We start from the raw sequence: 25568 nt of genomic DNA, 5'->3' as shown, positions 1-25568 counted from the left end.
GGCAAGATTATCAAGATCACGCTCTATATGGATAAACAGTTCTGTCGGGTAAAATCTTTCCCTCCCCCCCCCCCCCCCCCTCCTTCTTAGCTTCAAACAATCTTGGGTCAACTGTGCTCATTATACCCTCAGCTGGCGGTTTAGGAACTTATCTCAAGGGTCGGCGATTTCTGTTTATGACCGGGGGACGAAATGCGAGGGACCAGTGGCGTAATGAGCAAAAGACTTTTTTTTGGGGGGGGGGGGGGAGGGGCGGAAGAGGAAGAAAAAAAATCCGCATCACCACCACTCTTATATGTTACATAATTCATGCATGACCCGCGGAAGGTTTTTCAAAGTGGGGAGATGGGCGAAGTTATTAAATATCAGGTAGAGCGTAGCGAGCTAACGGTGAGCGTAAATTGGTATGGGGTCCAGAGGCAAAGCCCAGGCGGGGGACAAGGGGGTCACCATTCTTTCTTTCTTTCTTTTTCTCTTCGACACACATTTTCAAAAAAGTGGGGGGCTGGGGGGGGGGGGGGGGGCTCGATCCCCCGAGCCCAGCTGATTCGCGGGCCCTGACATGTAGGCTTCTAAATAGGCATATTTTTTGCTTGACTGTAAATTTGGGAATTTGTCATATTTCATAAACGCACACAAAATTATAATTTACAAAAAATTGAGAAAAACTGCCGCCAAGCTCCCCCCCCCCCCCTCCATCAATACGCCGGTGTGAGGGACGAGGGATCATAGAGAATGAGAGGGACGAAGATGACGGTAGTGACTCCCTCACTGGTTTTTAAATTTTGTTATATTAAAAAATTACATTCATTAGCAAAACTATACTATAAAACCAAGCAATATACCTTTTTCCACACTTTTACTTTGCCGATAATAAGTAGGGAGCTTGGCCTGGCCATGGATGGGATTTCTATTTCCCTCTCTAGGCCTCTGTCTATACGGGTATATATTGATCTCGCTATATGGGAGTGGAAATTTCAGCCTATGGCAAATATATAGAATATGTTGTAGTGACTCCTTATTGAAAAGAGCAAGCTGAATATTCATTTGTGTAGCACTGATCTATTTCTATAATCTTGTAAAAACAGTGTAAACTGTGCTTACGTGATACCAACGGAATACAGGTTTTCTACAATATTTACTTGTACATTTTGAAGGATATTATGCAAGGAAGGTTTATATTATAGCGACCGAGCGAGAAGATTGTTGCAGTTGTATAAGTCTAAACGTTGCACTCTTAAGCCCTCCATAGCCTAAAAGTGTGTTGCAGTCTTTTGTCAGTAGTTGCTCTACATTTGGGGGGGGGGGGGGAGGGGGGGGGGGGGGCTTTTTCCAATTTTCTGGGGGGGGGGGACGATCCCCCTATAAACAAAATTAAGGGGGTACGTGTCCACTCCCGATGGGAGGGGGGGGGGGGAGGGACCCCCTCAATTTTTTTTAATTGTTTAAAAAATATTTTAAAAATGGTGCTAAAAAAAAAGATGTCTCCCTCCCTCCCCCCCCCCCCCCCCCCCCTCCCAAGCCACTGAACGAAATATCTGACGACGTCATTTTCCAATTTCCGGGGCCAAACAAGAAAAAAAAAGTGAAGGTTGAGTTCTGGTTGAGTTTTCGGCGCGATTTTCAAATTTTAAAACACCCCCCTTGAAAAAATCCTGTGTACGCCCCTGAGAATGTCGTATGTACATTCCGCACATGATACAAAATGTTGTTGAAATTGCGTGAAAGAGCTTAGTTATTCATCATAGCACTAGGGGATCAAACAACTTTTTTTTAATTTATACTGATATCAGTTTCTATTGCATTACACGCCCACTCGCCCACCCCACTAGCGGTAACCCCACCCCAACCCCACCACCGGTAAACCCCACGTCCCCACCCACCCTCCCCACCGGCATCATAGTGCCTAGTCTATAGCCTCCAAGCCACTACTGAAAACATTTGCACCATATCTGATTTTTCAACGAATCAGAATTGGAATTTCGATTTAAGAACCCTGTTCTAAGTCAAGTGAGGGAATTTTAATGTAATAGGTTTCAAGTTATGAATCTTCTCATTTGTTTTAATTATGATTGAAAAGAATGATGTTAATTAGTCTACATATATCCTTTTGTACATCTTTTTGATCAATAAATCCGGGAAATCAAAAACAGAAAGCTTTCTATTTTTATAGATTCAACAAAAAATGTTAATCAAATAGCACTTAGCATCAGTGACATTAGTCTTTTATAATATTGTCAAACATAAGTCTTAGAAGATTTATGAAATATAATTGCTTGAAACTTCAAATATAAACGTACTACACACAACCTGTTCGTACACACAACGTCTGGGTATAAAGTATTTATAGACTACTCATAAAGGTAAAATAGGTGCGAGACAAACGGACCAATCAACATTCGCCATTCTGGATATGTCACTAAACAAAAGTTACGCCCGCAGCATTGGAAAAGGACGCGTCGAATTTGAATCTTGCTAAATTCAGTACAAAATTTTGGCCGAATGTGATGGCTTGGTTCTAATAAGGAGAATATTAAGCTCATTTTAACTATCCACGTTCCTGAGGTGAGTTCAGTAGTTCGTAAAAATTGGTAGTTTTTAAATAAGAGTCGTTACAAAACGACAAAGTCAAATTTCGAACAGTGGAACGTGGATGAGTGCGTATGATGATGATGTGCACGTATACATGCATGGTGAATGCGAATGAATGATTGAATGAATGAATGCGTACAGTCAGTGCAGTGCAGTGTGAGCTATTGCATGAAAGACAAGTCCATACGAATTACGATTTCGAATGTGCACAAACTGCCACAAAGATCAAACTTTCTCAAATAACCACAGATTTGTGCGTTGGCTGCTGGTGCTGAGTTTAGAATTAGATGGTTGTCCATTCCATGCAACTCCCTCCTGCCTGGTTGATGATGGTTCTCCTAATTTGGCTGGTCCGTAAACGCGAACAAATAATTGCGTCCTTCGAAAGAAAGGATCGTCTGCATTTTTTTGGACGTTTTTTTTTTTCATCGGTGCTATGCCTATGCTCGCTGGCGATGCAGAAAATGGATTCAACGCAAGAAAATAACCCCAGTTTATCGTCTACTTTTTCGGGTTGTCTGTCTTTGCGAAGATTTATAGCTCATGGCGTGAAAGTCTCTGTAGACCTAGATCTACAACTACAAAGTAGAGTCTAGGCCTAGATCTACTACAAAGTCAATTTAAAGTGCATAAAGAAAATAATTGCAAAATCTGTTTTTCGCATCCCCAACGCGCGGGTCGGAAATATGAAACGTCTGCGAAAATACGGACGATCCGCTGCCAAAGGCATCAAGAGCTCCAGAGCCTGCTTAGGAAAATGATTTTGAAATAAAGAAACTGGATAAACAACAAGCAGTGTTCTTCACTAAATCATGTGATCAATCATCAAACCATCAATTATCAAGATTAAATTCCTATCAGAAGTATTTTTTCATTGAATCATTTGTTCCTTTTGTTTATTTCTACAGCACAGCGTGAACCTCTGACTGTATAATATCTTCAGGGCAGTGCCTACTAGACGAGCGAACATATTTTTTTCTTCAGCCATCTAATTTCTACACACATCATGCCTGTCAATTTGAAAAGAAATGGAGGTGTTGCAGCCCAGGTAAGCTTTTGTTGTTTGCTGTTGTGTTTTTCTTCCTTTTCTTCCTTTTCTTCTTTACTCCTCATCTCAATCCTCCTCCTCCTCCTCTCACTCCTTCTCCCCCTCCTCCTCTCACTCCTTCTCTCCCCCCCTTCTCACTCCTTCTCCCCCCCCCCCACTCCTCCTTTCTTCTTCATTATCCTCGTCTTCTTCTTCAATTTTTTAACTGTCATGAATCCAGGGAAAAAAATACTTTTCAAGCTTGCTGGCATGAAAATAACACTCTTTAAAGATGAAGTTGAGTTCTGGTCATGCAATTGCATTGTGAAAGAAACGGTGTGGAACCGACCAGAAAAGGTTGATCATCTAGCATATAAGAATTTGTGTGTATTGCAAGGTTCTGGAATCATCAAAATGATAAGAAATGTGGCCAAGTCTTGGTAAAGTTACAAACACTTGCACAGAAAGATGTATATGGGACTACACGAACACGTGGCGTAAAAAGCCGGCCCCCGATTTTTACGATGTTACATGCATATTTAGAATATAAAGGCATTTGAAGAGTCATACTTTTCAGGGAACATGTCTTAACTGTCAATGTTCTTCCACACTTGCATAATAAGAATGAGTAATGCTCACAAATTATTTTTCACCTCTTCCCTGAACTCAACCTTCTCTTTAATTTGTTTTGCATTGAACTCTATGCAGATTTTTTTGGCTCTTTTGGGCATTTCGGGGGCTGCATGAATCTAAAGCCTTGAATTAATGTTGTTTTGTTTTTCAAGAAGAACTCTCTTGCCCATGGCACACTACACGATCCAACTGCAATCAAACGTTGGAAGAATTTAGAATGGCATGTTAAATACAAACATTCAAGCATGTAAAATCTTAATAATCAAGGATCTGATTAGTCTTGTGTTCAATAAAATCACTATTTTAGAGGATATCAGGCATCTTTTTTGTTAGTATTCTAGTCAAATCTTCATTTACAATCTAAATCAGCAAAACGTACATTCTTTATTTAGATTTCCATATACAATTGTCATTTCTTCAAGAATCGGATCGTTGTTGGATTGTATAGTGTGTGCCAGGCTTTCATTCTTCAATGGCGAACCCGTCGCTGTTACATGTTTAAACTTCTTGATCACAAATTGATTAATCGCATTTAACAGCAGAACTCAACCTTCTCTTTTTATCCTTACTCTTCCTGAACCAGATTCGGGAGGACAAATTGCCGATGATCACCAGGGCCAAGAGGAAATCCAACGAAGTGGGTGGAATTCAGGGACCGAGCAAGAAGAGGGCAGCATTTGGTGACATCACAAATGTAAGTAATAACATTGTAGGTTCACTGGCAGATTGAGGTTGAATATGACAGCTGTAAGAATGAAATCCAAAGTTATTAATCCCTTCCATCCTGTGGACAGCGTAAAAATGAAATAAGCCATGGGAAGTTTTCATGCTTTTTGCTTTATAGATATCAAGAAGTATTGTCTATAATTCGACCAGGCTTGTGCACACTTATTTTTTTGATTTACTTAGAATAATCACTATTCTCCAATTACTTCAGGTTACATGTACATGCACTTGGCAAGAAGCCCCCTTTCAAATAAAAACATATTTGAAATAAGTAGTTAACACGGTATCCAGCGCCTATTCATTGTACATAACTTAATTTAATTTCTTCCTTCAATCTCATATTTCTACCATGCAGGCCTTCACCAGTAAAAATGTTTTGGGGCAGCCCAAGAAAGGGTTAGCCAAGAAGCCCCCTCTGAAGTCCTCCATTCCGATCAAGGTGGTGTCAAAGGTCAAGGTGAATGCTCCCAAAGACCCGAGGGTACCCCCAGCAGAGACGCAGAAAGCTGTGACAGCCATCTTGCCAGACAGCAAACCCAGCACAAGGTATTGCCAGTTTGTCACTTCACTTCCTTTCTTTCTGCCTTTCTTTCCTTACTTTCTTTTATCAGGAGTACATGTAAAACAGGTACAAATACCTGATTATCTTTGCTGCCCACTGAATATACCTCCTTGAATAAAATTAGGTTTTATACCCAACTCTATGTTCATGAGTAGCATTTCAGTGCATATAGCAACTTGCAACACTGTTATAGACCATGGAACCAGATTTATTGCTAAGTGAATATTTCAATTTAAAGGTTCTATGTCCCATTTACAGCCAGCATCAAAGTCTTTAGAACTTCATAGGAATTATGAACATGTCATGTACAGTATGTCCTATCTGTGAAATTTAAATATTAGCAGTGTCCTACAGTAATCTTCAAATTATGGAAGGAAACCGTTTACCTTCTAGACTTCACTGTCACTATTGAGTGACTGACTGACTTCTTTTTTTTCTTTGGTAATAAAATGTACATACATAAAATGAGCTGTAAACGGTACATGAGCATTTTTCTACATCAATAACCCAATTCTTTTAATGGCCAAAATTAAACTGATTGAATGTTTGCGCAGCACAAAACGTATGACCATTCGGTACAAGGTTCTGAAAATCAGACCAGTACTTTAGTGATTGCAATCACTAAAGTTGATTTGACAACTAATGGTTGTTATTTTCCCACTTAAAAACATTTTCAAGCCCTTTCGTTTTTAGGGATTTTTCTGAATTAGTATTATCTTTCAAATGTCGTCGGAATTCAACCTTTTCATTTTTTTGGGCCTGCAAATGGGACATAGTACCTATAAGATAAACTAGAGATGCTTATGTCTCTTGAATTAACTGCATTCATAAAATGATAGAAAGGTTACTGATTCATTGTCCAAATACATTGTTTTGGTTGTGATTGAATTAAGGCATTATTTAACGCCCATTCTGCTTTCCACCCTGTTTCCATCCAGCTCCAAGGAGGCAGGCTTTGTGGAGTCCATGAACAAGAGGAATCTGGTCGTCGAATCACCCAGCGTTGAGATCAAAGATGCAGTAAGTAGCAAATAACACACAATACATGTTACTTGGCTTTACAAAGAACTTCATGGAATGTTAGATTGTTCATTTTCATTAAAGCCCCACTGTACCACTTGAAGCTACTAGCTCCCACTATGTAGAAAACAATGCCATTGTTGTATTTTGCAAGTTGATTACTTGATTAATATTAGTTTTCCATGTGTGTTTTCTTGATGTTGTATGTTTCTTCAATTGTAGAAAGTGAGTATGAATGCAAACTTTTTGTATTGTTCATCATTATTTTACATAGTGGCCATGTCGTATAAAGAGTCTCATAAATTGAGTGCAAGTCCTACAATCAAATTACAAACTTTGCAAACTCATATCTCTATAGTATAGAATTGCACATGATCATGATCAAGTTACGACCAATTGGAAACAATCTCGGCTCTTTTTTATTCAAGACCCAGGCCCCATTTTCATAAAGCCGTACTATACTACTAAGCTAGTTTTCAACTAATTTCATAGACTATAGTACATAGCCAGTTGACAATTAAGCTTAGTAAGGGGCCCATGTCTCTGTTTCAAGAGTCAATTTCAGTCTTGTTGTCAAACATTAGAATCAATATTGTTAATTTTCTAGCAAATGTTGGGTAAAAGTATTCATGTAACAATTAGCAGGAAGCCAAAATATTTTGACTTTTCAAATAAAAGTCCTCTACCCTTTCAAAATGTAATATTCAGGCCTGATAATTATCTGATTTAAATCGGTTTCCCGATTTTTTAATTTTTTTTTTTTTCCTGATTTTTTAATTTTTCCCTTATGTTCCTGATTTTTCTCTTTATTTCCGTATTTTTCCCCAATTTTCTTACTGAATGTTAATAATAACAAAATCTCTGTTCTTGACCCTTGCACAGGTTGCAGCCATCTCACTAGAGTGCAATGCAGTAGAGGAAGATCAAGCCAGGGTGAAGGAAGAGGAGGAGATCGAAAAGTACACAGACATTGACGCAGAGAACTTTGGAGACCCCAACTTAGCCCCAACATATGCTGCAGGTATTTTCAGATACCTCAAAGAGAAGGAGGTAGGACATTTCATTCATTCATCATTTATTATATATTTATATTAACTGAAAGTGATTATTTGAATATGTTATTGCTTTGGAAAAGTGACCCTTTTAGTCTGAGCTAATAGCCACTCTTCAAACACAGATGAATGATGGTGATTAAAAAAAAAGGCATTTATGAATACATTTAATATGCAAATTTTTCATCTGGAACAAGCTTCTCCCTAGTTCGTAACATCCTTGGTTCCAATATCAAGCTTTGTATGCTTCATGCATGCAAAGAACCATTGGCAAATTGTCCCCCGGCAAGAATACCAACAAGCATAACAAATATGTCGGTGCAAAAATGTTTGGTTTTCATGAGCCGCAAATTATTCTTATTATTTGATGATGTTATGGTATTGATGAATTTCATCCCTTTTGCCTCAGGAATCCAGCAAGATCGATGACTACTTTGACATGCAGAAGGACATCACCCGTCACATGAGGTCCGTCCTGGTCGACTGGCTGGTGGAGGTGCAGGAGAACTTTGAGCTGAATCACGAGACGCTCTACCTGGCCGTCAAGCTCACGGACATGTACCTCGCAAAGTGCAAGATTGCCAAGGACCTGCTGCAGCTCCTCGGCGCGACGTCGCTCTTCATCGCCTGCAAATTTGACGTGAGTGCAGTAGGGGATGATAAATGTACAGCTGTAGATCAGCAACTTTAAATGTATTCAAAGTAACTGGTATTATTTCGTGTTGGCCTAGTTTAACGTAATTACAAGACCTTTCATGCAGCTGGTTGGGGTTTTTCTCTCCCTCTCTCTTTGTCTCTCTCTCTGTCTCACTCTTTTTTTCTCTAGACTCTCTCTCTCACTCTGTCTGTCTGTCTCTTTCTCTGTCCGTCTCTCTGTGTGTCTCTCTTTCCTTCTCTCACTTTCTGCCTTTCTCTCTCTTACCAAGACATGGTTTCTTGAGCAAGAGCACCTTTTGTATTGCTTATAAACCCGATATGATTAGCTCCACAAGGTAATAAGGACATCTTTCAATCAATAATAAATTGATATCCATTTCTTTGTTAATGGATATTTCCTCTCAAGTTACCTAGGGTCCTAGTAAGGACGAGGTCTTTGTCTCAACATTATGAGTTGTTATAATGGTTGACCAAATAAACGTCGAAGAAAAAAATTGTGGTTAGATCATTATAGTTAGAATTAAAATTAAAATGGAAATACAGGAATACAAAAAAAAAAAAAGCTTCTAACTCCTAGACCTGTGTATCAAAACAATGTCTAGTATAGAGCTAGTGCATGCAATAAACAAAAAACAGATTTAATTTTAAACATCTGTCACATCTGGCCACTGAAGAAGAGTGTGACACTTAACCTGTTCTTTTTTTTCTTTTTTTTTTTAGTGTGGACAAGTCATCACCCTCCGCCTGCCAGATTGAGGGGTTTTTTTAAGGCCTTTTTTTTGGTTTTTCACATACAGAGCTTATTGAATGCAATAAATCATAAATATCTGCAATTTTCTTGTCAATAGGAGCGTATACCTCCAGCCCTAGACGACTTCCTGTACATCTGCGATGACGCCTACTCTAGGAATCAGTTCACAGACATGGAGAGGAAGGTGCTGAAGATGGTCAACTTTGCTCTCGGTGTCCCTCTCTCGTACCGTTTCCTCAGGAGATACGCAAAGGTAATTGTCCTTGCAAATAATAATGATGATTAATAATTATGCCTTTCTTGCACATAATACACAGCTCTGTTTTTTTGTTTTTTTACCTGACTGCTAAGATTTTTTTTTTTTTTTTTTTTGGGGGGGGGGGGGAATGGTGTGGTACCAACTGGCAAACTGGTAGGAAACTAAGGAAATAATTCCTTGAATGCTATGGACACCTAGCTATAGCTGGACCAATGTTGGAGCACCTTGCATAGTCGATACTAGTGCTATAGAAGCATCCATTATCATTATTATTTTAACCAACTTTAGATTTGCACCTTTGTGTCTAATTTGTGATGGATAATAATAAATCAGGACCCTATTTCATAAAACTTGTTATTAATATCAAGTTATTATAACTATTGTAATCTACTGAAATCATGGCATTTTATTGGCTAAGAACAAAGTTTCTATCTATACTTGTTTTCAAGAAAACATGTGTTCTTGATACAGTGTAACAAGTTCTATGAAACAGGGCCCTGGATTTATAAAACCATTCATACAGAATATCATCTCAAAGTGCTTCAAAGATATTATTTTTAGATTAATTTTGTTTCTTTTTCTTTTCTTTGTGCAGTGTGCCCATGCCACTCTGGAAACCCTGACCCTGGCCAGGTTCATCCTAGAGCTCTCGCTGATGGAGAGTTCGTTCATCACCGTAGCAGACTCACTCATCGCTGCCTCGGCTCTCCTGCTGGCATTCAGAATGAAGAACAATGGCACATGGGTAAGATATCTTCCATGGGTGTATGTCTCTCTCTCTTTTTCTCCCTCCTCCGTCTCCTTTTTTCCTCTCTCTTTCTCTGTCTTCCCCCTCTCTCTTTCTCTGTCTTCCCCCTCTCTCTTTCTCTGTCTTCCCTCTCTCTCTCTCTCTCTCTCTCTCTCTTTCTTCTCTCTCCTCCTGCTCTCCTCTCTCCCTTTATCTCACTCCCTCCCCATCTCTTTCTTTCTTTCTTTTTTTCTTTGTGATATAAAATGTCCCATTACATGTTCTCTAGTCATAAACTTAAAAAATCATTCCCCAAAGAAAAATCAACAGATGATAAAATATAAAATTCCCTCATTTATATTTTTTTTCTTTATGAATGTAACAGTTAAATGTGTTGTGAATATCTACATCCTAAACTAGATGAGCTTGTCTAATAAACACCTAGTTCAACACCATAACCAGAATAAAGGACTCCATTGACACATTTTGGTTTAACAACATTTGGCCCACAAGGCTTCTTCTTCAAGTTTCAACAGCATACAACAGCCTAGGCTAATTGTATTAATCAAGTGATGTTTCCATATGCGTATGTATGATGCAAAAATAAGGAGTACTCAAAGACTTTGTTCCCTTTAGTTGCCTAAGTCTATTTACAGTATGTACCATACACACACATGTGTCCACTCTATACTTAACCATAACCACCTCATCTTTTAAAATAAATGTTATGCTTCCTGGGAGAAGTTTCAATTTTCAAAAAAATACATTTTTGGCTCGCACCAGTGACCAAGTAGATAAAGATCGCATACTCAAACTTGTAAATAAAAACTGAGATTTGAACCTCATCTCACATATTTGTTTCTATTTGTTAGGATGTCACACTAAGACACTACTCAGGCTACGTAGAGGAGGACTTGAAGCAGTGCATGAACCAGCTCAACTCAATGCTGAACAGCCCACCAAACAAACAACTTGCCACCGTCCGTAACAAATACTCTCACCCGTAAGTGTATCCTCCAGTCACTTGACCAGGAGGGATTAGACCTCCCTGTAAGGTCAATGACAGGTGGTTATCTCATCAAATCGGCTCTCAATTAACTTAAGAAAAGGGGGATCATGTGGGATCAACAGCACGGCTTAGGCATTGTTTGCTTTATAGAGGGCCCAAGTAGCTACAAGTAGTGCAGTCCCGCTTTAAGGTGCTCCGGTACTTCAGAAGCCCCTTTAATAATTTCAAAGCAACTTTTCAACCGTTTTGGCTGTAACTAAAATAAAAGTAGATGATGTCCTTCAAAACCTCTCAAAATTACTCAATTTCTTTGGAGTTCACACTTCACAGCATATAGTTTTCTGTCTTATCCACCTTTTTTCATATCTCTCACCTTGGTTTATATTCAGGCCCTCTTGCGCAATTGAATGTATGGCATTTTTGGACAGAGTTCGGTGTCTTGATATTCCTGCGATACACTCATTCCTTTCCATTAATTATGAATAGTTTGATTAAATGGTTAATTGATTTAGCATTTGCTATGTCCTTGTGACACAGTGAGATGGTACAGTCAAACCTGTCTACAGTGACCACCCAATGGAAACACAAAAAGAGGTCTTTGTAGACAGGTTGCTTTAGTACATATTTCAATGAGAAACCATTTTCAAGGGAAACAAAGAATGTAGTCTCTGTAGACAGGTGGTCACTAAAGCAGGTTTGACTGTATATACTAACAAAACCGTGCATTTGTGTACTCTGTTAGTTATTCCGTTTTGTTTTGTTTTCTCTCTCACATTCTGCTACAGGCTGTTCTACGAGGTTGCCAAGATCCCCTGCATCGATCCATTGGAGCTATGATGCACTGTGTAAATCAACATCAACATCATCATCATCATCATCTATCATGAAATATCACCATCATCATCATTATCAAGAAGGCCATTCATCTGCCATGGGAATGTCTGGCCACGACCTCTATCAGGCAGTGATCGTTACTGACCAACATGCAGCGGTCATTTGACATGTGTGTCAAATTATGCCTGTGTAGCTGTTCAGCATGGTTCTGTAGGGCTCCACACAAGCCTTTTCAAAGGGGGTCTTGATTTAACCGTTGAGGATTTCTGGGGGTATTTCACAAAGATCATAAGTTGAACCTATCTCTAAGTTGGACTTAACAATTATGGAAAGCCGTTAGCATCTATGAAAATATTTTGTGAAAGTTATATAAAATTTTGATTGAAATCTCTCATATTTTCTATTATCAAGAAGATTTCATGTTCTTGATGTGGAATTTATAAAAAAAAGTCTTATATACTTGAAAATTCTCTTTTGAATATATTTTATTTTAAGGCAACAAATGGTTCTCCATAACTTTTAAGTCCAACTTAGAGTTAATTTCGACTTAGGATCTTTGTGAAACACCCCCCTGATCTGATATTAAGCCCCCTGTTCAAATTTGAATTTTCTTGGGGAGAAGGCCTTGTGTCCCTAGGCACCAGTGAGTGTTGAGCTCAGGCTGTTGAGAACAGTATTAAAAATCAGTTCATGTTTTTCTCTTGGTTTTCTCGTATGAAGGAAAAGACAATTGTAGAATATGGTGCTATTAATGGAACACTGTTGATTAGAATCTCACTTTCAGCACAGCTTCAACAGTAATACTGCACTTTACATCAGGGGCCCATTTTACAAAGCCTTTTTTCAACGACAAATGACAAAATTCAATGACAAATCTGCTGATAACCAATCAGAAGCAAGGATTTCAGTAGCTTATAACAAAAACTGTCATATGTCACTGATGACCAGTTTTGTAAAATGCCCCCTGATCAGTTACCCTTCTGATTCCTGAATGACATACATGCATGTGCTTTGGAACACAAGCTACTGAAATCATGGTACTTGATTGCCTGTGAGCAGATTTGTGATTGTTTTGTTGCAAATCTTACCAATGACAAGTGTTTTGAAACGGAGCAAACTTTTAATTGTACAGTTTTAGGAGCACAGGCCATACTGTTCGAGATTAAATGTATTGCTTGGCACAAAATGGACATGAACTTTCTTTCTTCATGGTAAAACTGACAATAGAGATCATATTCTATGCACCTCCTGTCTCTCAAATTGAAGAGATTTTGTGATAGATGATGGGTGATGAACGAAGAATATCCTCATGTAAATATAAAACCAGTATTTTAACAATTCAGGTGCCAAGTGTGTATGCTTAAAGATGATTTATATGCAGGCTTTTTATGGGCTTTCGTTGATTTTAGATAGAAAATGAAATTGTGGTCTTAATATTTGTTTTCTTTTCCAATTTTAGATTAATTTATCAATCAATGCTGTAAATGTGATTGGAAATTGGAGAAGTACTAATGCCTATAAAAGTGCATCGCTTCCTACCTCTCTCTCTGTATTGAGATAAGATTTGTGAGGCATTCTTCTAAGCACAGGCGAAATCATGATGTTTGTTGACGTCTTTCCAATTTCAAGACTTTCATTTGATAATGTTTGATTTTTAGTCATTTTTAATTCTGCAGGGGATCATTGTATGAAATTGCTCAAAGAATTATGACATACTGAGATTCTATTCCTCTCTCTCTCCCTCTCTCTTTCTCCCTCTCTCTCTCTCTTTCTCCCTCTATCTCTCTCTCCCTCTGTCTGTCCGTCTCTCTCTCTCTCTCTATCTATTTTCCTCTCGTGCTCTCTCCCATCTTTATACCTCACCATGTATCTGAGCCCCTCTGTTCTGATCGATCTCTCTTCTCCTTTCTTCTTTATCTTTATCTTAATTTTTTTCTTCCGTGTTTCTTCCTCCTTCTTGATTTCTGATGAATTTTCTTTATTTATTTAATTATCATGAAAGACAAAAATCAAATGAAAGATGTTGATTATGTCTATCAGTTAAAAAGAAATCACTTAATCTAAACCACAATTCTTTTAATCTTGCAGCTTTTCAATTTTTAAACATGATTTTATTCAATTTATTAACTTCATTTCAATCAGTGTTGGTCATGAATTTGTATGTATTCTCACTGTGAACAATTACATTTTCTAAAGAGATTTCCATTAATACTCTTCTGCAAAGAAAAATTATGAAAACTACATTTAATATTATACCCTATGTACAGTGCCTGACAACTGTTTGTAAATATGATATGTACAGTATGTTGTGTATATAATAATTAGGTAGTGCAGGTATTTCCTTAGTAAATGTTGTGAATTATGTGAATTGATATATTGCAGGAGGGGAAACTCACATATTATGTTTTGAGTCGCAAGGACGTAAAACTATGTGTTAAAGTATGTGAATTAACCAAAGAATAATAATACATGGGAGCTGTGAGCAATTTAGCTCTCGTGAGCTCCAAAAGATCTCGGGTTTAAACAACAACAACAGAATACTTTACAATTGCTCTGAAAAAACAACACTTTTCTATCAGCGAATCCCCAAATGAGCTCCTGTAAATGGAAAATAATATTTTGTAAATACACTGGAGCTATCGCCCTTTCGGCTTCAAACATACATTATTGATAACATGCATCTAGTGTTTAGCAATGGAACACACACATGTAAAGCTTTTACCAACCTTTTTTTCCATGATGGAATTTTAAACAAAATTTTTAAAAGTAGCCAATGAGATTCCCAATTCATCATTTTAACCAATTATGGATGGTATTCTTGAAATGAGATGTTTTGGGTATCTGATATATCTGATATTTTTAATGTGCAGCTGCAGTTTTATACTGATCGCAAACATTTATCAAGGTGCGGCATAGAAACTGATTTTCATAATTGGGCAACAATCGGCCGAAATGTTGATTGAAACAGGAATATAGGAATGATTATCCCAGAAGAAAGTGCTTTAATTTATTTTATTTGTTTTAAACTTGATGAATTTTATTTCAATGATTTACAGCGATTAATTATATGCATCATTGGCTGAAGATTTCTAGCAGCGAAGTATACATGATATGTTGATTGGTCTTGTGTCATGGCTTTACATTCATAAGAATTAAAAAATATGTCGGTCAGACATGACAACATTTTAAATTACTCATTTTGAATTTGAATATTGGGAGAAGAAAAACATGTTGCAAGTTGCTTTGAAACAATTACCGCATATCATTATTGTGATAATTAATCAGATAAAAGAGTCTTGCATTGTTTGTCACTGTTATTATATGCAATCTACACCCTTCTGTAAAATAAAATTGAAGCATTATTGAAACAATTTATCAAAATTGGAATCTCTTTATTGGACCATCATGGAATAAAGAAAAAATGGTGATAAAACTACTGTGTAAATAATGTATATGAAAACAAAGTAATAATGAGAGAAATAAAGTAGTTATGAACATAAGATCTTGTTCTGGATTGTATTTATTTTGAGTCTGCAACTAAAGAGACAACAGTTTTGTTTAATGTAATTTATATTTTCATTCATCTCTTCCTTCTACCCCCCATTCACTCTCTCTCTCTCTCTCTCTCTCTCTCTTTCTCTCTCTCTCCCTCCCTCTCTTTCTCTCTCTCTCCCCCTCTCTCTCTCTCTCTCTCTCTCTCTAATACTACTTTTACTCATAATGATAACTTGATGATGATAATGATAATAATTGTAATTATGATGATGATAATTTTAATTATGATAATGATAATAATCGTAATTATGATCATGATAATAATTGTAATTATGATCATGATAATAATCGTAATTATGATAATAATCGTAATTATGATCATGATAATAATCGTAAATTATGATAATGATAATAATCGTAATCATGATCATGATAATAATCGTAATTATGATCATGATACTAATTGTAATTATGATCATGATAATAATCGTAATTATGATAATGATACTAATTGTAATTATAATAATAAAAATGATAATATAATGATGGTGATAATAGTAGACCCTTCAATCCTTGGATTGAGAGTCAAGGGAACACCTCTGCACACTCATGGCCCCATTTGCCATTTGCTCAACAACAAAACCAGAATTCTAATGACAAGTTCTTTTCAATAAATGCTTTTAGGTATGCATATATACACTACCATAACATCTTTAGACTCTAGGGCAGTAATATAATGTGAGATTTCCCTGGGAGCAGTTTTATCAGCCCTATTTTGAGATCGTAATAATGTTCTTCCATTGCTCATGATCCCCCCCCCCCCCCCCCCCCCCCCGCGCGAGTCCTTTACACCAAATACCATATGAATCAATCAACAATTGTCATTTGGAAATGATGGTCCTGAATCACAGTGCTTTGTTAAATTACAACAGTTTTGATAAAATAATGAAATGAGTGATATCATGCAACGACATGTACATAGTAAGTATTTGCCTGAATATCTTTATGTGTACTGCGTGCAAACCAGTTTGTCACTTTAATATTTCAAACCAGATAACATCCATATTTTGACACTTTATTGTACCAAAATGTGACGATGTAAATGTAATAACAAACCGTTTAACATTCACAAATATATAAGTACACCATCTTGTCCCCAGACTGTATTTAGCTGATGGCTGCCAGAATAATGGTGATTAATTGGTGAACTACATACAGTGAATGGTAGATGCAGGCCTGTTGCCCCTAACCAAACCCTCTCCACTCTCTTTTGTACTTTATTCACATATTCTTCCTTAACCAAAACCCTTTTCACACCTTTATCTCTGATGCTCCTGTGCTCATTTTATACTTTTACTCGGGGGGGGGGGGGAATAAGAATGTTCTCCCTTTAAAATAAAATGACCCAAAACATCAATCAAACCCCCCTTCCCTTCCATCCTTTACAATAAATAGACTAATAAAAAGGCAAGTACCCCCCTCCCCAGCAGGCACGTAGCCACGGGGGGGGGGGGGCACATGCCCCCCCTAAATTTCCAGGATCGGTTCCTTTTTTTTCCTCGATTGATTACATGTATGTGCCCCCCCCCCCCCTCTCCCTTAATCCTTTACACAATAAATGAAGTACTAATTTACTGTAATGTATATACCGCAGATGGCGCAATAACTATCACTCAAATTGTAGGAGCTGAAAAGAGTTCGAGAGAGAGCGCATGCACCTGTGGAAAAGCTCCTGGCTAGCAGGTACACTAATCTGATGCGAAAGCAAGCCGTCCTCGCTCCGCTCAGGCCTCTGGAAGATCAATTTGCTCAACCGGTTCTCCGAGCAGCTGCACGAGCAAGGTGAGGGGGAAAATATTGTGAGTTTTCAGGCGGCCAGAGCCGGACGAATAGGAAATATCGTGTCCGTTACGTTACAGAGCTAGAGAGTGTATACGTTTAGCCAGGGCTTGTAATAAAGTCTCACCTCCCTGGTTTAGCCGAGCACCTGAGCTGAGGTGTTTACCAGATTCTGAACATTTTGCTGGAGAACTCCTTTGGGAAATCATTCATAGGAGATACAGCCGACACTTTGATTAATAGGTGAGTGATTTTAATAGAATGTTAATATCCAATACTTCAGTGTGACTTTATTTGAGTTTATTTGATTGATTTGACCAGCCCACATTGAAACTGTGGAAATGTATTTTGCTGGTAGGAACGCTCGCTTCCTTGCCCCTTTTCACGGGGGCGTGGCCGGCGTGGAATCCATTGCTTTTCCGGTCAGATCAAGGCACCCACTATTAAACAATACAGGTATTGATTTGATTTACTCAATAATTTTACTGTTTTGTTAAACGCTGTAATTGATTAATGGCCCTACTTTTTCGTTATTGTTATTCTTGAAACAATCATAATGTAGGTCATGTTCGAGATATTTTCAAGGAAAGTGAAAAAAAGTCAAATGGTATTATCAGTTAAAACTATATTTTCATATTTTTAGGCCTACCCAGCTCAGCTGCAAGTGAGCAACATATCATAATGTTACAGCTCATTTAAATTGTTATCAAGTTTATTTTAAGATCATGATTTAAAGACACTTATGATGATGATGGTGATATTTCTTATGATAATGATAATGATGATGATGATGGTGAAAAATGTGATGACATGCAAACAAAAAATTGCTATTTACCCTGTATTTTTCTGTTATTCCCTTTTTTTTAATGGAAAAAATAGGAAATATACCATTTTTTCTTCTTCTATGCTCTTTGTTTATTATTTTGACTAAGGCTATCATAACACCAAGTGATTGCACATTTGAAATGTGCAGCAAATTAAACATGAACAAAAAAAATTAAACTTTACTGACTTCATACATGTGTACTTTTGGCCTGCAATCCTGCATACAAAATTCAGATACTGAACATTGGTGATTTTGTATAATTCTAAGGCCTAACAAAAAAGATGTTGTGTTGCCCTTTGTGACCGTCCACAAATCTTAAAAAGTTAAAATCTACAGACTACAGTCGGCTTTTTATTCAAGTTTTTTTTTACCTTGTTTTTGAGAAAAAAGTGCTTAATCAATCTAAAAATATGTACAGTATTAAAGCATTCAAAACTGAAAAATATCAGCCTCAAAAGGGAAAAAAAGCCCCAAAAAATTCAAAATTGACCAACCGACCCAGGTGCTAACACCTACATTGTAAGAGCAATACAACATCTCTTTTATTTGAAGCCTTAGTACATGTGTAAAACTGCCCAGCTTAAATGACAGGGACATCTCTGCATACTGGTCTCTATCCAGTAACATCCTGGAATATATCAAAACCATAATCATCATGATACCAAGCCTAAAACCTGTAAGTGATTGGACAATTGAATTAAGATAGATATTGATTGGATTATTGGAATAGTGATTGAATAATTAAGTTGTGTTTTTTTTTTTTAGACGTGATATTGAGCTTCACTACCTTTGTTATACTTGTGACTTCTATACCAAGTGCTCTACCTACTAAAAAAGTAGTGTTTTATTCATTCTGAAGAAGTCTCTGCAGGGTGCTGATACTACGAAACTGCCCAACCGGAAAGAGAGACTAATTCTCTGATCTCTTTCCAAAATAATCTAAAATATCAAGACCTTAACCATCATGACACCAAGCCAGAAAGTGATTGGATAATTGAATAAAGTCTCAGTCGATATCTAGCTGTAATTTAGACCTGCCCTGGCTAGTATAATTGGATTAATGAACGAGCTGTGATTTCCTTTGAGAGGCTTATTGGCAGTGGAAAATTCAAGGGTACAGATTGAATGCAGCTTTCTCATCAGTTTCTACTCGTGTGCGTAGAGGTGCATGATTATTTAAAGGAAATAGAGAAAATAAAAGAATGAAGGAAAAAAAAAACACGTTATGAAATTTACAGTATTTGTATTGTTTATAGTACTGTATAGACTGTATATTTACTGTAGTATAATATAATGTTTTTACATGTACATCCAGAAAATTCTAGGTTCCTTTACTTTTTATTGATTTTTTTTCTTAAAATTTGTGTCACCTGACTTTGTCACTTATTCAAAGTTTTGAAAGTTTTTTCCTGAAAACTAATCCATGGTCAGCAAAAATTTACCTTTTTTGTTTCCAATAGTCTTTACAAATATTTGTACAAGTTTTGACAGAGTTATAAAACTGATCTCCCTGTAAGCAAGAAGTGTCTTTGAATAAAAGGTAATAAGATTAGAAAATTCTAATTTTATTTTCCATATATGCTAATACAGACATTAAAGTTTGTTTCCATTGGTGCTGCAATATATACTGTTAACAACTGAATTACTCATACCCCTTGTAAATTTGATGGTTTTTGTGTTTTTATTACTCAAGATTGAGAGGTGAATAGGTTGAATTAATTTGCTGAATGATAATTTTAGATGTTAAACTTGAATATGTCACATTTTCAAGAAATAAAAGTTGAGACAATCAATTATTGGTAAGAGTATGACTAATTTAGGGTGCGTTCAATCGAATTTTCGAAGCTAGAATCACAAACATGAATCACAAATCAAAACGCCGTTACAAAAAACAAGGTCACTGCGGTTAGCGTTCGAGTGATTTTTCATCAACGCTGATTCTAGCTCATTTCGAGCCCAGCCACTCCGCATCACACTCGCAGTTTGACCCAGGAAGTATAGGTCAACTTCGGCGCGCGCTTTTTGGAATTGTTTACGGCCGACTGTCGACTGCTGTTTTGAGCATAGATCGCAATAATAAAACAAAGAATGAGAAGGTGATGGAAGGAAGAAACAAAAAATAACATAAGGAAAGACAGAAAGAGAAAGGGATAGAGTTATTAAAACGAAGAATAACGTAAGAGAAGGTGATATAGGGATATAAGGAAGAAACAAAGAATGACATAAGGAAAGGCAAAAAGAGAAAGTGATAGAATTATAAAAACAAAGAATAACATAAGAGAAAGTGATAGAAGGAAGAAACAAAGAATAACATAAGGAAAGACAGAAAGAGAAAGTGATATAATGATTGAAACAAAGAATAACATAAGAGAAAGTGATAGAATTATAAAAACAAAGAATAATATAAGAGAAGGTGATAGAAGGAAGGAACAAAGAATAACATAAGGAAAGACAGAAAGAGAAAGTGATAGAATGCTTAAAACAGAGAATTACATAAAAAAAAAAGCTGATAGAAGGAAAAAACAAAGATTAACATAAGAATAGAAGGAAAAAACAAAGAATAACATAAGAATAAAAGGAAGAAACAAAGAATAACATAAGGAAAGACAGAAAGAGAAAGTGATAGAATGATTAAAACAAAGAATAACAGAGAATGTGAGTGAAGGGAAAAAACAAAGATTAACATAAGAATAGAAAGTAGAAACAAAGAATAACAAAAGAGAAAGTGATAGAATTATAAAAACAAAGAATTACATAAGAAAAGCTGATAGAAGGAAAAAAAAATCTAAGAATGACATAAGAATAGAAAGAAGAAACAAAGAATAACAAAAAGAGAATGTGATACAGGAAGAAACAAAGAATAACATAAGGAAAGACAGAAAGAGAAAGTGATACTAATGATTAAAACAAAGAATAACATAAGAGAATGTGAGTGAAGGGAAAAAACAAAGATTAACATAAGAATAGAAAGAAGAAACAAAAAATAACAAAAGAGAAAGTGATAGAATTATAAAAACAAGGAATTACATAAGAAAAGCTGATAGAAGGAAAAAAACAAAGAATAACATAAGAATAGAAGGAAGAAACAAAGAATAACATAAGAATAGAAGGAAGAAACAAAGAATAACATAAGGAAAGACAGAAAGAGAAAAAGATAGAAGGAAAACAAGATATAACATAACGGAAAAGGCCACGATAAAGAGCATGGTATAGTAAACGCAAATTGCATGAAAAGCAGGCGCGCGGTTTTTGCCCAAACCGGAACAGGCTCCGTCATACAATCATGATTGAAAACTCCGTCCGTTCAATCGAATTTTAGCGACCGTGATTCTGCAGAATCATGATACAAAACGCATCTTTTTCAGCGTTTCATGTTTGTGTTTTCAAACACGTTTATTTTTACGACCGACGAAAAAATCGCTTGAACGCATTGCGTTTTAAACTAAACGTCTTTAGAAACCGTGATTCTAGGGTGAAAAAGTGTCGATTAAACGCACCCTTGGTTGTCAATTTGACTATATACATGTATGTATGCAATGTAAACATAGATGAAACATGATATCATGTGTTGAGACTTGAGAGCAAGCAAGAAGGCTGTTTCCACTGTTAAGTACATGAGTAAACACCTTTCAATCTCTCAGCTGGCGGTATATAACAAGAAAATATTCTTAGTCATATCACGCATGCATGTACATGAATAAAATAGTTAGCTAGAAATTCCTAGAATAGATAACACCCGCAGTTCCGTCCTGGCAAAGAGAGAGAGAGAGGGAAGGTAGGAAAGAAGAGTGAGAGAGGGAGAAAGACAGGCATACAGAGAGGGATAGAGCGGGGGAGAAATTAGAGAGAGAGAGATAGAAGAGGAGGGGGAGAGAGAAGAGGAGGGAAGAGAGAGAGAGAGAGACAGAGTGACAGTGAGAGGGACGGGGGAATTATGGAATAAAGAAAGAAGTGATACCATTTAAAAATATTTTCAGTGATACCATTTAGTGATTCCATTTAAAAATATTTTCGTTTAAAATAGAATCAGTATTTTGACCTACACTTATACAGTAAGCTATGCACTAGAGGCAGTTAGCCCAGCATGGGCCCTTTAACTTCACCTCCCGTTAACCTGTCAAAACATTACGAAAGTAATGATAGATGGCAACTGTCCTGTCCCACCCCCTGTAGAGAGATAACTGGAGTTGCAAAGGGTGCATTTACACCAGTGCATGTGATCAAGAATTATTTGATCGTTTTGAAAAATGGTCATAAATTAAAAATGTATTTGTCCCACCGTTTCCCTCTTTTTTCTTTCTTTTTATTGGAATTTTGCTTTTATTCATGACCAATTTTTTTAAATGTTGGAGCAGTTTTTGAATGTTTTATCATTATCAGAGAGATCGAGAGAGAGAGAGAGAGAGAGAGAGAGAGATAGAAAGAGGGAGGGAGGGAGGGAGGGAGAGAGAGAGAGAGAGAGAGAGAGAGAGAGGAGGGGGGGGGGGAATTTGATGAAATCGCAAAGAAGAATTTGTCATCTTGAAGAAGGCAGGCCTATAATGCAGTATACCAGTTGTGATCCATACAGGTATGTGCATTTTACAATGTAGGAGTATCACGTATTGTGTTCCAACTTTCAACGCTAAGAATTTGATAGTATATTACTCTGTACTTGACTCTTGTCATACTTAATGTATTAAAGGGGAAGTCCCTGTGATGATTATATGGTATTGATACATTGTAGAAGCAGAAAAATGAGAAAAACAGGTCAGTGAAAGTTTGAGCAAAGTCTAATTAAAAAAGGTAAGTTTTGAATTTTTTAAATTGCAATTAATCAAACTCAAAGTGGCAGGTCCCCACCCATGTGCCTTGTACTGAAAATAAAAATATTTTCAATTTTTCAAACTTACATTCACCCTAAATATAATTATTACAAATATTTTTGTATACAATACCTGTTCGAACAAATCTATACCGTCATCAATTACTAAGAAAATGAAAATAAATGAAATTGTCTTGTTTTATTTTTCATCAGCCTTGTATATTCCCAATAGAAGTGCAACCTCTGAGTGTACACAATTTTTGATAGCACAAAATGCTTTTGACATTAATATATTTCCATAACTTTGGAAATGCCCAAAATTGATAGTGCTGATTTTAGCCATGAGTTTTCAATTCTACTTTGAGATTTGTTTGTATCCTACAAAATTAAAACAAAATGAATATTTGGGAAATATAGAGCTGATCAGGCGAGAAAATTATGATTATTCTCAACAAAAATGCTAAATGATGTTGGAGGGATGTTGCCCCATTGGAACCCTAATGATATTAGTGGCCCCTAGACTTTTGTGGCTTTCATACTTTCTCATTCCTGTGGCAGGCTGGCTATGCTCTCTATGCTTGTACGTACATGCAGTATGTCAAGAGCACAAAACCTCTAATTTGAAGGCAGAGTGTAGTTTATTCAGCTTGACGTGAAGTTCCCTTGCCAGTTCCACAAAGCAAAGCTCATCCGGAACCGTGTACTCTGTGAAAGGAATTAAAGAGAAGTTTGAGTTTTGGGTAACTGGAAAGAAATTGGGGTTAATTTTTTTTTTTTTCTTCCAGTTTTGGTTTGAATGTGAAAGAAAATCCAATTTGAAGTACCGTTAGATGTATGTGCTGTGTGGTATAGGCTTCAATACAATCAGCAAACGACATATACAGTATGAGGCAGTATCATTTGATTCACTGGCCTCGACTTTTCAAATTTAAAGAGAAGGTTGAGTTCTGGGAAGAGGTGAAAAATAATTTGTGAGCATTACTCATTCTTATTATGCAAGTGTGGAAGAACATCAGTTAAGACATGTTCCCTGAAAAGCATGGCTTGTCAAATGCCTTCATATTCTAAATATGCATGTAACATCGTAAAAATCGGGGGGCCGGCTTTTTACGCCACATGTTCTTGCAGTCCAATATATATCTTTCTGTGCAAGTGTTTGTAACTTTACCAAGACTTGGCCACATTTCTTATCATTTTGATGATTCCAGAACCTTGCAATACACACAAATTCTTATATATGCTAGATGATCAACCTTTTCTGGTCGGTTCCACACCGTTTCTTTCACAATGCAATCGCATGACCAGAACTCAACTTCATCTTTAAAGGGATTTGGTATGAGAAAATCATTGTTAAAAGCTCATTTGCATACATGTACTTGTTCATCGGGTAGCATTGACAATTAATACCCACATCTGTTTCACATGAACTTAATGAGACTGATTATACCTTTAAGGCATCAATTCACTACCATTGTCATTGATATGGAATGAGTCCCTTTTTAATGCACAGTACATCCATGTCTCAGAGTGAATATTGCAAGAATGTGAGGAATGTGAACAGAGCCAAATTATTGATGAAAATGAAAGTGTAAAACATCCAAGTGTACAATCCCACATATATACCTTCTGTGCCTGAAAATAATTATAAAGCTCGTTTGTAGAAGTGCCTACTGGTATTCAGGAAAGATATGAATTGATAATTTTTCAGAATGAAGTAAAAATATGCCTAGTGTGAACAAGACCGATTTATTTACGTATGAAAATGAAAAATGTAAAACATCAAGTGTAGAATCCCCCATAGGAATAACCTCCTGTGCCAGATATAGGTGCTTTGTGTACATTTCTTGCATACCAACTGTTTGGACCGCTAGCACTCTCGCCCAATCACAAGCCACGGTTGAGCTCCCCTAGAACCCTGACTGTAGTCTGGGATTTCAGACTAGAATTGGCCAGGCATTTGCTAGCTAGGGTGACATCTTAGTCTCTGGGCATAATCTACTTCTTCAAAGATTATAGGGTTAAAGATTAAGTAAGGCTTGGGTTGTAAACTTCAGGATAGTGCTTGGTCCATGAGTTGAATACGCAATTCTGTTTATTTTGACTTTCTCATGCTAATTATTTTGTTCTCATCTCTTACTTGATCCTTCTTCCGACATCTCCTCTTCCCCTTCTTCTGTTATCATGTGTGTTTCTTTCAAAAGAGCTACAACCTATTCTTTCTTTTCATTAGTTTCCATCATTTTATTCAAGTTTTTAAAAATCTTTGGCTAAAAACTACATTGTAAAACTGCAAATTATCTTCATCCCCTTTCATTTTAAAAAGCACAGTTATATACGGTAGTCAATGCCTTCTCGGGACATTTTGTTAAACCCACATCAAATGAAACTTCAAAATTCTTCTGATTCGCAAGCTATTTAGTTGACTGCATAAATGTTGGAAACTTGGGGCCTGTCTCAAGAAACTGTCATGAGAGTCCATACGTAAGTTAATGGATATTTGACAAACTTGTAAAAGTAATGTCATGTTTGAAAAGAATGACAACGAACTTACATTTTTAACAGTTGTATGAGGCTGCCGACCCCCTTCCCCCACCCACCTCCATGTAGCCTGACTTACAGTTTAAGTGTGTTTTCACTGTTCTTGCTAAATCCTAGTCCAAATTATATATTTTATTTTTGAATCATCTGTGCCCTCCTCCCTTACATGCATCCAACACAGATCGGGCGACCCCGGAAAATGAAATGAAAGGCAAAG

At 36.8% G+C, this 25568-nt stretch overlaps 1 protein-coding gene across 2 annotated transcripts; it reads left to right on the top strand.

Annotated features, from left to right (window-relative positions):
* Positions 1–2415: 2415 nt before the first annotated feature.
* LOC591240 (G2/mitotic-specific cyclin-B3) lies at positions 2416–12190 on the top strand. 2 transcript variants are annotated; one of them, XM_030981953.1, is made up of 11 exons: positions 2416–2565; positions 3506–3640; positions 4836–4946; positions 5334–5524; positions 6479–6560; positions 7443–7610; positions 8022–8252; positions 9118–9273; positions 9875–10024; positions 10879–11009; positions 11801–12190. In XM_030981953.1, exons 2-11 carry the CDS (start codon positions 3599–3601, stop codon positions 11850–11852), a joined length of 1314 nt encoding a protein of 437 aa, XP_030837813.1. In that variant the 5' UTR covers positions 2416–2565; positions 3506–3598; the 3' UTR covers positions 11853–12190. The 2 variants fall into 2 exon arrangements, with proteins under 2 accessions (XP_030837813.1, XP_795905.2); XM_790812.5 differs by having other exon boundaries at positions 3501–3640.
* The last annotated feature ends 13378 nt before the right edge of the window (positions 12191–25568 follow it).

The sequence above is a fragment of the Strongylocentrotus purpuratus genome, unplaced genomic scaffold, assembly GCF_000002235.5.
Source record: "Strongylocentrotus purpuratus isolate Spur 01 unplaced genomic scaffold, Spur_5.0 spur5_scaffold_12, whole genome shotgun sequence".
Lineage (NCBI taxonomy): Eukaryota > Metazoa > Echinodermata > Echinoidea > Camarodonta > Strongylocentrotidae > Strongylocentrotus > Strongylocentrotus purpuratus.
The sequence above is the reverse complement of the archived record's forward strand: the minus strand, read 5'-3'. Positions and strand labels throughout refer to the sequence as shown.

Bases quoted from the DNA above. Each gene is read 5' to 3' on its own strand.
- LOC591240 (XM_030981953.1), top strand. From the start codon at position 3,599: ATGCCTGTCAATTTGAAAAGAAATGGAGGTGTTGCAGCCCAG. The intron at 10,025-10,878 runs GTAAGATATCTT...TCTATTTGTTAG, and splicing joins TGAAGAACAATGGCACATGG to GATGTCACACTAAGACACTA. The intron at 11,010-11,800 runs GTAAGTGTATCC...ATTCTGCTACAG, and splicing joins CGTAACAAATACTCTCACCC to GCTGTTCTACGAGGTTGCCA.